Raw genomic sequence first — 16,405 nt, forward strand, 5'->3', positions numbered from 1 at the left:
CACTATACCCCTATACCCCTTCCGTATTTTTATACCGCGTATATACCAGGTGTCGCCTATAACTTTGGCACCACTATTAAAATATTATTTTTTAACTGAATGTTGTCAGAAAACTAGGTTGGTGTCGCCTATGCACCACCCTTGTCCTTTCACCCTTTGATGGTTGTCAATTCTAGTAGGGTCGATCCCTTAAAGACTGGGTTTACTGAAAATTGTTTCTCTCTTGACCAGATTTATGTCTGGGCAGTTATCATGCCCAAGAAGTTTGGAGGGATAAAGTATGAAACCTAAAATAAACAGAGGAAAAAGAATGTGTAAAAAGTAAAAGTTGAAGACGATTTAATAAGAAAAAAACAGTTAAGTAAATTTGAAGAAAAATCAATTAAATTTAGCTCAGCTTCAAGCACGTGTTTTTTCGTCTTTGAACTGATCCTCGAAATTAGATGAACTCCTCTTTTCCAATAAGCTAGTTAAAGCTACCAAGGACGCCTCGAACACCAACTCTTCCTTGTGTAAATTAGTTATGGAACGTCCTATAACTAACCCTTGCCGATCGAACAACCTACGAAACGTTCGTGATTTAGAACTCCAGCAGCTTTAAATTCTAGAAGAGCCTAACTCGAATCAATGCCCTCAACCGCGTGGGACATTTAAATCCGGTTACTACTTCCCTTGACGGAACCAAACAGCAATCCTCACTTGGCACACCAATGTGTTCACGGAAAATCGATTTGACAATCGATCCTTTCGGAATTCCAACTGTACGTCTAACCACACTAACTCAAACGACGTCATTTTTGACTTAGTGTTGATTTGACTTTGTGAGTTGACGAAGTCATACTCTTAATTCGGAGAAATAATAAATACTGAAAATTAGGAGTTAAATTGCTCGAGTTCGTAACTCACGGGTCTTGGACGGGGTTAACACCGAACTAAGGCTGAAAGGGGTTTAGTTGACTAAAGTTTGGGGCATGTTGGAGTTGGGCATATCTGGAGAGGGTTGGATAAATGAAATAAGGTTGAAATGGGTAAAAAGTGGGTGACGTGGTTTAAGTATGTGGCTGGAATTTTTAATTAGGTATGGAATGATTTTAGTCTACTGAGAATGAAAAAGGGTTTGAAAAAGAAAGTGTAAGTGGGAGGGTGTAGGTTGGTGACGCAGGGTTTGGCTTCCAGTGCAATATTTCCAAAGTTAAAAATTAATAAAATGAAAGTATAATGAACCAATTACAGCAAATAAATTTGTAAGAAGGAATGAAAGATTATATTCAAAAGATGAAAGCTTGATGATTAATTGAACACAATACCACATATTTATATTAGTGGCTTTGAGAAAATTTTCCTAATTAAAAGCCACTATACATAGAAAGTGCATAAAATCAAGGAAAAATATTCCCATGATCAAAATAAATCCCTACATAATCTCTTACTAAGTCAATTAGAAAATTTCAGCCAATTACATCTTTTCGAAATTCCATTTTGACCCCATTCTTTTGCTTCTTCTTTCAATCTAGTCCAATTGTTTCATTTTTCTTCTATTTAGCCTCAAATTGCACCCCTGTATAAAATTCAATATAAACATGGAAAAAGCAGTGATGCATTCTCATAAATTGACCAATTTAATTACATAAAATAGGTAACTTCAACATTTAATCACCTTTTTAAATGTATCATTTTGATACATAATTTTTGGAACATGTCATTTTAGTATTTTTTTATTTTATATTATATAAGTAAAAAACACTCAAAAATGCTATCATTAAAAAATACTAACTTTCACAACCACTGTCAAATCAACTATTGCAACCTTAGCTTGACAGTTCAAGAAATGTTTTAGCAATCTCCCATTTGGTTTTTTTTTTATGAGACCTTGCAGCAAATATCACTAAAAAATATCATTTATTGACAAAAGCTTACACTGACCCCTCGATATATACAGTGTATACCGACATAAATTTCCGTCACTAAATTTTAATAATATAGTTACCAATGCATTAAAAAGCCATTGTTATAGATTATACTATACTTATTTTGAGGGATATTAAAGCACATTATACCATAGTGTTATCCAGTTAGTAAATGCATGGAGGAAAAAACATGGTTAATGGCGGGAGTTTTTTTCTTTAATAAATAATTTATTTACTATATGCACTACATTAATTCATGGGTCAAGTTACTTATCCAAGTACGAAAGCTTACTCGAAATTTAGGATAATTTGAATAAAAATCGTAGGCCTAGAAATGGACTTGGGCAGAAAAAGACCCATTTAAAATATTAACAAAGCTTAAGCTTGAATATTTTTGGCCTAGCCCGACCTTTCTTTTTAAAAGTTTATAATATTTTGTATTATGTAATTTAGAACACATAAAAATTAAATTTTTTGTAATATAATGTAAACAATAAAAAATGTTAAATGGCTATATATAAATTTAATAAATAAAAATATATATAATTATTAAATCTTAATTTAAAAAATATAAATATTTTTTAAAAATAGGGTAAACTACACTAATAGACAGCCAATTACTAATCAATTTTATCAAACGGTATAGTTTTTAAAATTGGCATAATAGCAACTTTAACCATCAATATTATATATTATGTTAATTAATCTTGATTTCAAAAAATCTAACCCTCAATAGTAAATTGAACTACTAAAATTTTTCATTAAAATTACTCACAAATTTTAAAGTTGTCATTGTATTTATTTAAAAACAAATAAATTTATTTTTAAAATTTTAAAAAACTTGATAGTAATGAAACCTCACTTACACCGAACCTTTTTCAATTTGATTTTGATTATCTAATTTTTTTTTTCATAGTTATGTTATAAATGAGGTAATTCATATTTACTTCCTTTTTTTCTTTTTAAAGTTTTAACACCTTTGTTAATATATGTTCAACTCCCCACACATTCCTAGCTACGGTGGAAATTATAGATTAATTTGAATAATCAAAGGCTAACATGTGAAAGTGAAAGCCCTTTAAACCAGACATAGCTGGTTTGTCAGCTAAATCTGATTTCTAATTTACTTACCCTTTAATGTATAGGATTCCACAAAGCTCAACAGTATCATTGTATTTTTATATCGGATTTCAGGCTATAGCCTATAGGATAGGTATCCAACGTGGAATTCAGCAACTTCTGCAATTTACATTCCGTTTTAATACGAATATCATTCGATGCCCTTTCATATTTTTGAGTCAACTGTAAAGGTTGAGTAATTATTTAATGTACAACTTCAAATATATTGAAAAAAACAATATTTTACTTTTAGACTAAAAAGAGTCAGATTAACAAGAGAAAGAAGTGGTGGTTTAAATGGTGATTCATTTAGGTGGAGATTTATTGGTCTTAAGTTTAGTATTACGACGAAAAGGTCTAAGCAAAATAAAATATGAGATGAAAAGAGGTCTCATCAGAACTTGGTTGAAGAGAGAGAAAAACAAAAGAGAACCCTTTTTCCCTGTTCGTATATATAAAGGGATGGAACTCACAACAAGAGCGAAATACTCACGTTGCTTTTGGTGAGTGATCGTACATTCATATACAGTCGAGATGTTCTCCTCTGTGAACCGTATGCGGTTCTCTGCGGAGTGGGAGACAAAACCCTCCCCCAGAGGACAATACTTTTCGTTATTGAAAGATCAGATTGAAGTCCCCAAATATAACACTTCGAAAACTTCTCCTGGATGAGCTGATCCCCTTCAACATGTATTGCTAAATTCAATAATCCATCCATCTAGTTTAAACATTAATCTTATTTAAAAATTATAAATATATGTAAAATTAAACTGATTTTATACCTAAAGTAATTTTATAGTAGTGTAATGTATGGAAACCATTTCTGGAACAAAAAGAAATCAACGTTAACAATGCATGCACATGACATTAATCATCATTTTGGCTTTTTCCTCTTTTAATTTACCTCTTCTTCTTAGTGTTTTTTTCAGTACAATAATTGAGCAAGATTGAGAAATAATGTAAATCTTGAATGCGTCCAGTATTAATTCACCTACAATTGAAGCTAAGGACAGGAGTAAACAAATGATCATGGCAAAATCACCCCATATATATATAATATTTCGAATCCATGTTGTCAGGCAAATGACAAGGGCTAATTCACCACATGCTTTGCATACATGTTGAATAAAAATATTCCATGATATACTAATTAATATATAAGGATAATTATTGTATCCAACATCATAAGGGTAAAAAATATCTATAAATAGGTTTAGCACCGGGTGAAGTTAAAATAAAAAATTTAGAACGGGTCGAAATTAAATTGTATATTTTTATGAGAGTTAAAATGTAACTTCACCATTTTAATAACTTATATCTTTACATTTAAAATATTATATAAAAATTTTATCATTTTTGACTGCCAAAGTGCAATTTTACCATTTATCAACTTAAAATTATTTAAAATTTAAAGGGCTAAAAATTAAATTTCACAATTTAGACGAATTCGGGGCACCTACTAACCCTCCCTCCCATTACCCCTGGTTTAGGATGTTGTCAAATGTTCTTTTAATTGTTTTATTATTATTTTACTACACCCTCAAAACCAATGGTATCATATTAAACTTGCTCGTAAAATTTTTACTAACATAAAATGACTCCAAATAGGACTCGGGAACAAGCTCCTTAAGTGTGAAAATGGTCTAATTTACCCTGTCAATCTATGACATATCAAATTCTCCCACACTAAGTCTTTGCTTGTCCTCAAGCAAACCGCACACACAAAACATGCAAAAAGATTACTCTAATAACCCAATTTTCAATAGTATCGGAAAAGGTAAATTTGAAACTCCATTTTCGTAAATTGAGTCAGTAATTATTAAATATTAATATTTGCGAGGATAATATAAAAATATATTAAAATGTGGTCTAGTATTTTTTTCCGAATTAATAGTTAATTAAGGCTCAGGAACTAAATCGTAAAGTTCAATTGCTATAGAAATTTAATTGGCCAAAAGCTTGAGGACTTGAAGTGCAATTAGTCAAAGATCCAAAATGGTAACTAAGTTAGAGATAGTGGATCATGATGCCATCTTATTAAGTTAACCTAATAATTAGATTAATGTAAGTAAATCATAATTAATCCAAATTAAACAAGATTAATTAAACCATAATCCAACCATATATATTAAGTTAGTGGAGAAAGGTCTACAAGCCACCTTTCATCTTCATCTTCTTGCCCAAACTTGAAGAAAACCTAAGGAAACTTCATACATTCAACCATAATTTTGTAAGTGAATTCAAGCCTTTTTCTTGTAATTTTTATAGATTTGGGATCATGGGAGCTTGATTCAGATAGCACATATACTGAACTGTGAACTATTAAAGTTTTAAAAAGTTGTCATCATTGATTTTTTGAAGAATTAGGCTTGAAATTGATAGATTTTAAGCTTAGAATATAAAAAAGACTAGATTGTAAAGTTAATTTATCTTGTTTGTTAACTTTGATACATTAGGGACCAAATTGAATAAATGTAAAAATTATTATGAAATTATATTAAAAATAGAAAGTATAAGGTCTCTAATGAGAATATTTGAAATCGGAGTTTAATCCAAGGCTAAGAATTGAAAGTTATGACTATCCCGATTTCAAGAACTAAATTGAATAAAATGTAAAATTTTGAGAATATCGAAAAATTGAGTTTATATAGATTCATACATATCATAGCACAAAATAGAATATATTGTATTGATTAATGATACAAAATGATTATTTAGATAAAAAAATCGGATAAAAGTGGAGTTTATCAGGGAAAAGCTAAAATGAGAATGAGATTTATTTCTAATTCAAGACAATTATAGCTACAACAATTAATTCTTTCTTCAAATGAGAATGAGATTTCATTGGAACAAGTTGATAATAATGATGAATTTTGTCAAGAATTAAGAAGAAGTAAAAGATTAAAAAGACCAAAGATTTTGGACCAGATTTTATTATGTTCTTTGTAGGTAAATATAAAGGTATAGGCAATAAGATATCTTATTGGTATAATATGGAATCCGATCTTATTGCATTTGAAGGGGCAATGAAATCCCTAGACTTTGCTTCTTGGAAAGAAGCTAAATGATGAGATGGTTTCAATAATGGGAAATTAAACTTGGACCTTAATTGATCTTCCACAAGATTTCAAACCAATATCTTCAACAAGAAAATAAAGGTCAATGGAACCATTGATAAATCTAAAGTAAGGTTGGCAGCCAAAGGTTTTACACAAAATCAATGTATTGATTACTTTGATACCTATGCCCTAGTAGCAAGAATTGCTGCGATTAGACTCTTAATATCACTTACCTCAATGTATAATTTGGTTATTCACCAAATGGATGTTAAAAGTGCATTTTTAAATGGTGAATTAGAAGAGGAAGTGTACATGGAATAACTAGAAGGATTTTTTGTTCAAGGACAAGAACATAAAATATGTAAACTTGTTAAATCTTTATATGAGCTTAAACAAGCACCAAAGCAATGTCACCAAAAGTTTGAAAAAGTTGTTCTAGCTAATGAATCTGATAAGTGCATATATAACAAATTTGAAAATGGAAAATGTGTTATAATCTGGTTATATGTAGATGACATGCTCATATTTGGCACTGATTTGGAACAAATAGAAAACACAAAGAAATTCTTATTAAGCAACTTTGCTATAAAGGATATGGGTGTAGCAAATGTTATTCTTGGGATTAAAATAAGCTGAGAAGAAAAAAACTATAGCTTTGTCACAATCACATGACATTGAAAAGATGCTTAAAAAGTTTGAACTTTTCAATTACATACCAACATTTATACCCATAGATCCTCAAGTAAAATTAGAATCTAATGCTGATAGGAAAATTGATCAATTCAAATATGCAAGTCTAATTGGTTGTCTTATGTACATAATGACTTGTACAAGACCAGATATTACATATGTTGTTACGAAATTGAGTAGGCACACAAGTAGTCGAAGTAGCTTGCATTGGCAAGCTTTAAATAGAATACTTAGGTACTTAAATAAAACTATTAACTATAGGTTGTGCTATAGTGGATATCCTTCAATTTTAGAAGGGTATTTGGATGTTAGTTGGATTACAAGTTTGAAATATCATTCTTCTACTAGTGGATAAATCTTCATTCTTAACGGAGGTGTCATTTCTAGAGGTTCCAATAAACAAACATGTATTATTGATTCCACCATGGCAATTGAATTTATTGCATTAGATGTTGCATCTAAAGAAGCAGAATGGTTAATAAATTTGCTTCATGATGTACCTTTATGCCCTAAACCAATTTCACCTATTTCTATTCGTTGTAATAGTGATGCTACTCTAGTAAAGGCATATAGCCAAGTATATAATGGTAAGTCTAGACACATTGGATTAAGACATAGCTATATTCGACAATTAATCTTTGATAGAGTGATCACTATTAATTATGTGAGATCAAGTGAAAACTTAATGGATCCTTTGACAAAAAGTCTTGCTAAAGATGTAATTAATAAGACCTCAAAAGGGATGGGACTCAAGCCCATTAATAAATGTCACCCTTGATGGAAACTCGACTCAACGTTTGGTATAAATTCAAGTCTTGAGTTCAATAAGACAAAGTACATCATTAGTATGTGACTGCTAGCACTATATATAAATCCATCCTAAGATTAAAGTTTGGGTACCGATAATGAAAAGGGAAGGATGAGTAATGTACTCTTAATGGACCTATAACATAAATATATTAAAGTGTTATAATTATGGGAACATTGTTGATAGGATTTACCTATGTGAGTGGGAAGTATGACTGCTTCTAGGAGCTTAAGGGCTTGACTCTAACAACACTTATGAAAAGAAGATATAGACACATGGTCAAAATAGTGTCCCTAGATACTATGCATTGACTAGTGTTGAAATAATTGTGTGAGATATGTTCGGTTAATCAAAGGGAATAACTGGTTCAAAGCTTAGTTTACCATGCAAATTTGATTAATTTCAACATGTTTTCACTAAGTGAAGGTTCAATCATAAGACACCTTCATTTATGCAAATTAATTTTCAAGATTATCAAAATCTAAAATATTATTAAAATAGAGGGAGATTGTTGGAACATTTTCAAATATTTATAGTATTCCAATAACTATAAATGAAATGGTGTAACTATTCAAAAGTTATATCTTTTGGTTATTGATCAAGAGTTATATCACTTGATTTTTTCCAAAGAATTATAACTATTCAAACAATATTACTCGAATAGTTATGTTTATTTAAGAGATATTAGTTGAATAGTTATGTCTCTTTTGAAAATGTGATTATTCAAACTAGACATTTGTTGAAAGTTATGTCTCTATGAAGAAACATGAGAATTCTTATAAATAGGAGTGAGATTTCATTTAGAAAACATACAAAAAATTCTCAAAAGTTCTTTCTATTCTGCCTTCATATTCAACTATTCTTAGATTGTTCTATAAAGAATTGTTGCAGTAATTCTTTATAGAAATTGATTTTTCTTGTTATACTCTACTCAGTGCTTAGTAGACTATTTTCGTCAGTGCAAAACGTAAAAAGTCACCAAGCTTCATTGTATCTTCGAGGTTCATCTGCATACCGTGTATGTATAAATAAGGGTGAATAAAACCTTAAAGATGGTAGATTGATACATGCTTTGAAGTCTTGTCTTATTGCTTCATTTTTCTATTCAAACACCCATTCGTGTGTTAGAGATTTCACCGATATTCCACATTAGCAGAGTCTATTGATTCTTTCCATTTGTAACATTAGTACTGCAAGTTTAATCATTATATCTAATGCAGGGGCAGGAACAAGTGCTCATCGATGCTATTGCAAGGCTTGTTGATGCATCTGATGGTGAAAGTGGTCATCAATATGCATATACATAATGATCTTTTATGTTCTTTTTTATAAAATAAAGATAGTCCATTAATGAATCTTATTACTGATTTTTGTGTTTTTTTTGTTTTTTTTGTTCTTTTCCACCATTTGATTTGGGAAGAAAAGCAATTTCTTTCTTTTCTCTTATGGCATGGATGGCACAAGCATGGAGAAAGATGATGGTTTGATTCTCTCTCCCACTAATAGTTATATATATACTTAGAAGTCTTAATGTATTTTTTCAATTAAAATTCAATAGCGATTGCACTTTTATAATTTAATCCTTAAATTATAATAAATGATTTTCTCGATTTAATTATTTGATCATCCTCTAATATATTTTCATACTAAATAATAAATTATTTTATTCATAATTTCACGAACTTGATTTACTGAATTGGATTCTAAAATTGTATTTTTCAATACCGTCTAAAATTAGATCGTTACAATAATATTTGCGACATTAATCGCAGGGAAAATTAGGGAGGTGATGTAATAAAATGGAGAATATTAGATTGGACTTGCACAACTTGGTGTTAGTGCAAAATACATAGATTGTACGATGAGGTCAAATAAATGCACCAAGTTTTTGGTTTCTAAATAATATGACATTTCAACTCTGGTATGTTTACACACAGTCATTGTCGGAATTATATAGATACCCAGGAGACTAATCAAATTTATTTCTCTTTTGGATTTTCAGATGGAGATCGACCATCTCATAAGCAACCAATGGACCGGTTTTGAAGAAGTAGCAAGTAGTGATTTTGAGGATGCCATGTAAGCAACCTACTTACAGTCTGCATTAAAATCATAAAGAGTTAGAAGGCTTGCATCAGTAGATTTCTGGTTTTCGGCATCTGGTCCTTTGTAGAAAGCTGACAAAATCTTGTAAATAACTCCTTGGCTGAAAGGGGGGTGTAGGTTGAGAACTTGGGACTAGAATTGTAAAATTATTCAAGGCAGTCTTCACTGTAAAAATTGTTTATTTGGTGCTGGCAGTCTGTCGTACAACACTTGTGTAACTCATGTAATGTTTCAGAAACATGTGTTTTTCCTGCAAGCCACAATATAATGAGATACTCTCAACATAAATAACTAGAATACATTAGAATCCATTAAGCTTTGGTACATGCAACAAATTATTCTTACATTGCTTTGCTTGATAAAGCGGAAAAAAATTGAAAGGATGGAAAATTGAAGAGTAGAAAATTAGAAAGATGGATGGTAGAGTTAAAAAAATGGAAAAATGCATCACTTTTATTTATTTTTCTCTTTTTATTATTCCAATTTAGAAGAATTCATTTTTATGAATTAGAATGGAAAAAAATCGTCTCTCTTATTTTCTTTCCTCTTACTTTTCTTTTAAATTAACCGCACACAAAAATTATTTTCTTTTCACTTTTCCACTCCCTCCATCTATCCCTTTATTTTTCTACCCAATTAAGCACACATTAATGAATCTTCAGTTTGTCTAAAGTTTCTATGAAAAGGTCCTAGATAAATTGCCATTACTGTAGCAAAGAAAAATCTTGTAAGGTAAAATACAATGCCGGAGGAGGAGGAATTCAGAACTCCTGGTAAAAGTATCAGTTTGCTTACCTATCTCCAACTTGTGATGAGGTTCAGGGCTGTTGCTCTACCCTAGCTCACTCATCTCCCTGTACAAGAAGAAGGAACTTGGTAATCAACCCTACCACATGCAAGTCTTGTATAACAATATCTTCAAATAAGAAACCAGGATATTAGAAAGGCGTAACAACTGATAAACAACCCCCCCAAAAAAAAACATTCCCAACAATCTAAAAGAAACTCCAATTAATGACCATCAACACAAAAACATAAATAATTCTGGAAACCTACCACTTGAGACAAAGCCCGTAAATCTAATGATTACCCATGAAAAATCAAGCAAACCAATTTTTATAAAAACCCAAAGATCCCAACCATAACCATCCACCAACACATTCAAACAAGATGGTTATAGGACCTTCGATCAATGCAACCACACGTACCTATTAGCCGAAAGTATTGAGGCAACCATCGGTTGATTGTTTTACCTAGAGAACGGGAAAGGGAGGTAAAATATGTTGCAGAAATTGAGATTGAGGTTGTCAGATTAGGAGAGATTATTATTATGTATAATAAATGATTTCATTTTAAAGAGATGAACGAAGAAAATTGATAATTTTGATAAATAAGGAATTTGTGCTTGCTGAAATATTTGCTGCCATTCCTTCACTTTTTCTGCAAGAATGTAAAGAGAAGTTGAACATATTCAGAACCGCATTATTATTTCTTTTTTATGGCATCGTATTCTCAATGTCGTGGTTCGAAGAAGTTGGTTTTGACTTTGCACGATTTCTCTTTCTCCACCCTGCCGTTGAACACATATAAATTCATTGAACAAAATATATTTTAACTGCCTATGATGCTGAAAAAAAATCTTACAATACTAAAAATGGAATACTCAAACTGTCCTTCATTTTCTTGAACGCTTCTTTGCCTGTCCACCACCTGAATGGTTCTCAACAGCTTCCCTTCCCCGCTTACCAGGAGGAGCTGATTGGGTGGCAGGCACTCTTTTAGGCGGTCTTCCTGTACTCCTCTTTGCCGGACTCGTTCTTTTTCCGCCAGAACGTGTCCGTGGAGTCGGAGTTCGATCCTTCTGTTGATCACCTTTGCTGCTGGCGCTGCTTTTCTTATGCTCACCTGCATCTCCTCCTCCTTTACCCTTATCAGAACTAATCACACCCTTCAGTGTCTCTGTCAATGGCTCATTACCGGATAAAGAGCTCCTCATTCTATTCAAGAAATTCGCTGCACTTGGCTTCTTTGAACTCGCAGTTTTGCTGTTGCTCTTCTCCTTCTCACCACCCTTGGATTCCGAGTTATCATTTGAGGATCCACCTTTGCTTGAAATGGCAGCATTGGTATTGGTACCTGGATTCTTGTTTGTGTTTGTATTACTCCTAGCCTTTGCATTTTTGCTTGCTTTTCTTGAACCTGAGGCCGAACTTTCTCTTGTTCTCTTCTTTGCTACAGGACTTTCCTCAATGGATTTGTCATGCTGCTTCCAACCTAGAGCTGGTTTCTCATTCATCAATGAAGCTAGCAGCTGCCTTTTTTTCTCTTGCCCTGAAGATGATGTTGACGATTTGGCAGCAATCGAGCTGCGTTTGCGACAAGCAATCAATGGGACTGATAGTTTAGGTTTCATTGACAAGGAGAGTGACAGTTGGGGTTCTGGTTTCAAAGGCATCTGGGATTCAGGTACCCTACTTGATGATTGTTCTTTGGGCAATACGCTTGAATTGCGAAACTGGGTACGAATCTCCTTGGAGACAAGTTGTCGAAACTCAATAGCAGCAGCATGTTCTGAGGATTCCTTGCCGAAGAAAATGATGGCATTGGTTAAAAGCAACAGCAAGTCTCTAAAGAACTTGCTTTTACATCCTGAATACCAGCCTTCTTCAACCCTCATGCCAATAGTCTCTAAGTCAAGATGTTGCCGGATCAAGTTCGAGTAATCCGGTGTTTTCTGCAATATTGAAAATTGACCATAAATCACCGTCTTAGCACCTAATTGTGTTCTTCAATTGCCTAGCATTAAAATTAATTTTATAGAAAATGCAACTAACGGGAGCACATAGGCTAAAGACAGCAGTTTAATTCCACAGCACACACAAGCTTTTGTTTTTATTTGAAGACCATTATGAGTAACAACTAAAGATTTTGGTTCACGCAACTACTTTGTAAGAAAGGACATCCTTCAAAAATCCAACAATTACGGGATTTACCAAGACAAAAGACATCTAACTCATACCTTTCCCCAATCAACTAAATAAAAACTAAGTGGTAGACACATGCTTTTGTTTCTTTAGACATAAAACATGCAAGTGTTCACGTGGGGTCGACACAAATAAGGTTCCAGGCTCCTTAATTGTATTTAAAATGAAAAGATGGAAGAATGGAAACAACTAACAGCAGTTAGGAGAGTTAAAATATAATTTCACTATTTTATTAGCGTATATCTTTATATTTATAAACTAAATCAAAATTTTATATCTTTATATTTATAAACTAAATCAAAATTTTATTTTTTGCAGGGTTAAAAGTGCAAATTTACTATATACAGACTTATAATTTTATAAATTTTAAATAATCAGAAGTGCAATCTCCCACTGGAAAAAAAAAAGAAGAAAGGCTTCTCCAAGTTTCTTACTGGGATAAGATAACCTAACCACCATATTTTTTTAGAACAATTTACGTGCCCAATGGATTTTTTGTGCCTTCACACAACTCATTACCCCTAAAAAAAATAATGCCAGGTTCACAGCAAGAGAATGGACCAACTAACAACTCTTCATCGGGTTATCAAATGGACCCTCAGTTCACTGCTTCCTTCCTCCTAACTCTAAATAATGCCAACATTAATATATATATATATAAGCTTATGAATATGACCTCTGAAGTTAAGAATTCTTGGTTCATTCTACGAAATTAACAATTACCAATAATAAAATAAAATTTATATAATGAGATTTAAAAAGGTTCAATAATATTAATCACAACACCACCAATATCCGGGCCAACCTTCAAAAATCTTATTTATTGAGAAAGATGTATAGTAAAAAAATTAATATTAATATTAAAAATAAACCACAATTCTCCATTTTTTTAAATAAAGAAATGGATATTCTTTTAGATGAAAAAGTTGTTTAAAAATAAATAAATTTTATTTAAATTAAAAATACAACTTAATTTTTTATGATTTTTTATTAATTTTCCAACATATTTGACTCGTGACATATGATTAAAAAGAACAAAAATCTTTTCTACAGACAAAAAATACCTAATTCTCGGTAATTATAAAAAAAAACCTTAATTCTACGCATGGGCCCAAACCAACATCTCTGCAGCACATGATATTATTCACACGAGAAGACAAAGAATGAAAGGGATTTTTTCGTCAATTCAAACCACTAAAAAACCTAGCACCACCGTATTAATCAACGCTTGCATGTAGCTCTAACATTCTTCTTTCTTTAAAGAAAAAAAAATCCTCTTCATAGGTAGATCTAACCTAAACGCACGAAAAGAAAATCAATTCTTCTCCGCACACAACTAATAGGTTACCATGTATCTCCTTGCATAATCATTGTAGTTATATTTTTAATAATTTAATTCCTATATCTTTTATATTTTATATTTTATATTTTAAATATTTTTTAATTATATTATTATGAAGTGAAAATCTAACAGTACTAAAAATTGTACTTAATTTGTTTTTAAAATATAAGTTTAAAAATATAAGTTTTTAAATAAAATGGTTGCCTAGTAGGTTTTATATAACATTATAAAAAAAATTATCATTATAATATATTATTTTTTAAATAAAAAGATTTTTAATATTTTTCAATCTTGGTGTTGAATTATTTCAAATTAATAAAAGATTAATCCGCTAAATCAGATCAGCGGGCAAGATTAATTTTAATGGGCTGATTACATAAATTAGATAACCAAAACTTTCTTAAATTTCAAATACCAAATAGTATTTATCCATTTATCTTCAAAATCACCAAACCTAACCCTGCCGACCTGTCATCGCCAGATTGGACCGTGATGCTCTCTATCTAACCCGCGCCGCAACCAATCAAAATCTTCTTTTATTTTTTTCCCTCATTATAAATAGTAATTAAACAATTTTTTTAAAAAAATAAACTAATATTTTAAATATATATATATAGAATATTTTGTTTTACCTGGATTTCGAGTCGGCGCTCGAAAAGGGAGCCGAGCTTATGAGACCGGAAGATATCGAGCAACGCAACCAACGGCTGAGATTCAACGGACACCTTCTTGATGGAGAGAGATTGGTCCAACTCCCCATTATCCGGTTCGTCCGGTTCAGCATTTTTCTTTTCCTTCCCGGACAAGCTAGCCGAGCTCTGTACATCGCTGCTCTCTCTATTAGGTTCTTCTCCCTTAGACTCGGCCACTGACTCCGGCGAATCACCGGTTTCTCTCGGGTCAACTCGCTCTGAGTTTTCAGCTGATCCCTTCGCCACACTATCACAGCTCCCGTTGCACGAAGCTTCTCCCCCAGGCTTCACGCTCTGCACCTCTTTCCCCGTTTCACCTCCATCCGGTTCGACAGGTTCCGGTTCAACTTTCGCTTCGTCTGGTCCGGTTCCCGGGGATTCCTCTTTCGGATCTGTAGAGTTCGACTCGTTTACCGAATGGTTCTCCCGCTCGGACTCTTCCCTGCTATTAACGGGCCGTCGGGTAATGTTCTCCGTTTCGTTGTCTTCCTTTTTTTCACTTCCCTTTTCTCGCTCCAGATCCGATTTTTCAGTTTCCTTTCCGTTCTCTGTCAAGCTCTGTTCTCTTTCTTCTTTTAATTTCTGCACCTTCATTTGTAAGGACCTGTAAAGTAACAGAAAAATGTTACCGATTTTTGCCCCCCACCCGAAAAGAAGTAATTTAATATTTTTATAAAAAATGATTTAGTAATAATTTACACGATGGAGAGATCATATTGTTGAACTTCGCGGCGTAGTTCGGCGACGCGGAGTCTCCGGAGCTCATCAAGCCAAGGAACGGTGCTGGTGGAGATGTTGTTATTAGTAGTTTCGCCGTCGTCGCCGTTTTCAGCGAAACGGCGTTTAAGGTCTTGAAACTTCTGTTGACAAGAAAGGGGAGTAAAGAAGAGGTGTTGGAACGTAGAAGTTCGCTTCTGTAGTTCCATAGCAACGGAGTCCCAACTGTTGTTACCGTAACGATGAACGGCGCAGGCGAGTAAAAGCTCCTCCCAGGTACCCCATGTTTGTTTCTCGGGAAAGCTGTGGTGTTTAGCCATGAAATAAATGAAAAGAAGAGAAGGAAAAGATATTAATAGTACCGGTCACGGTTCAATAATAAGTCTCTTTTTGCGAATAAGTAAGTACCTTTTTATTCAAATAAAATTTTCTATTTATGATTCGTTTGTACTCTAGAATTTTTAAGGGAATAGCTAGGCTGCTTCAATTTCATTTCCATTGTAGGTTAAAATCATCTTCAAATATCTTCCTCGTATATTATTTTCGGATTTTATTTTTTAAAATTTTATAATTTAAATCTTATTATTAACCTCATCAAAAAAAAACCTATTGGAATAATGTTAATTAGAAATAAATCTAAATGAATGGAGTTGGAGCATATTTGTTATTATTTATTATTTTGAAGTAGGAGGGGTGTCATGAATTTAGAATGGGAAAGGGAGCCCTAGGATGCCGAACCAGAAGGAACAGGCCTAAGGTTATTGGGCTGATTGATTGATGGAGGGTGAGGCGGACCAAGTTAGCAACATTTAGTAGCGGGCTGATTCCTACAGCAAGCCCAAGGGACTGATTTAATGACTGGATTGCTGATGACTCATTTTCCTCTCATGCTAGCTGTTAAAAAAGTGAAGTTTGTTACAACAGAATTTCTATTATATTCTCAAGGCATGGAATGAAATCAGTAGTTTCCCTTTCTCTCAA

The 16,405-nt window shown here is 32.5% G+C and overlaps 1 protein-coding gene and 1 long non-coding RNA gene across 2 annotated transcripts; one reads left to right on the plus strand and one right to left on the minus strand.

Moving 5' to 3' along the window:
- Positions 1-11,157: 11,157 nt before the first annotated feature.
- Positions 11,158-15,744, minus strand: LOC107891259 (myb-like protein X). The gene is made up of 3 exons (XM_041100727.1): positions 15,407-15,744; positions 14,648-15,311; positions 11,158-12,423 (listed from the first exon to the last, which is right to left on the minus strand). The coding sequence occupies exons 1-3, from the start codon at positions 15,742-15,744 to the stop codon at positions 11,365-11,367; spliced, it is 2,061 nt and encodes a 686-aa protein (XP_040956661.1). The 3' UTR covers positions 11,158-11,364.
- Positions 15,684-16,405, plus strand: LOC107891260 (uncharacterized). The gene is made up of 2 exons (XR_001682166.2): positions 15,684-15,824; positions 16,113-16,405. It is a non-coding gene; the product is annotated as an uncharacterized lncRNA (long non-coding RNA).

The sequence above is a fragment of the Gossypium hirsutum genome, chromosome D09, assembly GCF_007990345.1.
Source record: "Gossypium hirsutum isolate 1008001.06 chromosome D09, Gossypium_hirsutum_v2.1, whole genome shotgun sequence".
Taxonomy (NCBI): Eukaryota; Viridiplantae; Streptophyta; class Magnoliopsida; order Malvales; family Malvaceae; genus Gossypium; species Gossypium hirsutum.

Coding starts and splice junctions, on each gene's coding strand:
- LOC107891259 (XM_041100727.1), bottom strand. CDS start 15,744: ATGGCTAAACACCACAGCTTTCCCGAGAAACAAACATGGGGTACCTGG. Junction 15,312..15,406: donor CAATATGATCTCTCCATCGT/GTAAATTATTAC, acceptor GTTACTTTACAG/GTCCTTACAAATGAAGGTGC. Junction 12,424..14,647: donor AGCGCCGACTCGAAATCCAG/GTAAAACAAAAT, acceptor TCAATATTGCAG/AAAACACCGGATTACTCGAA.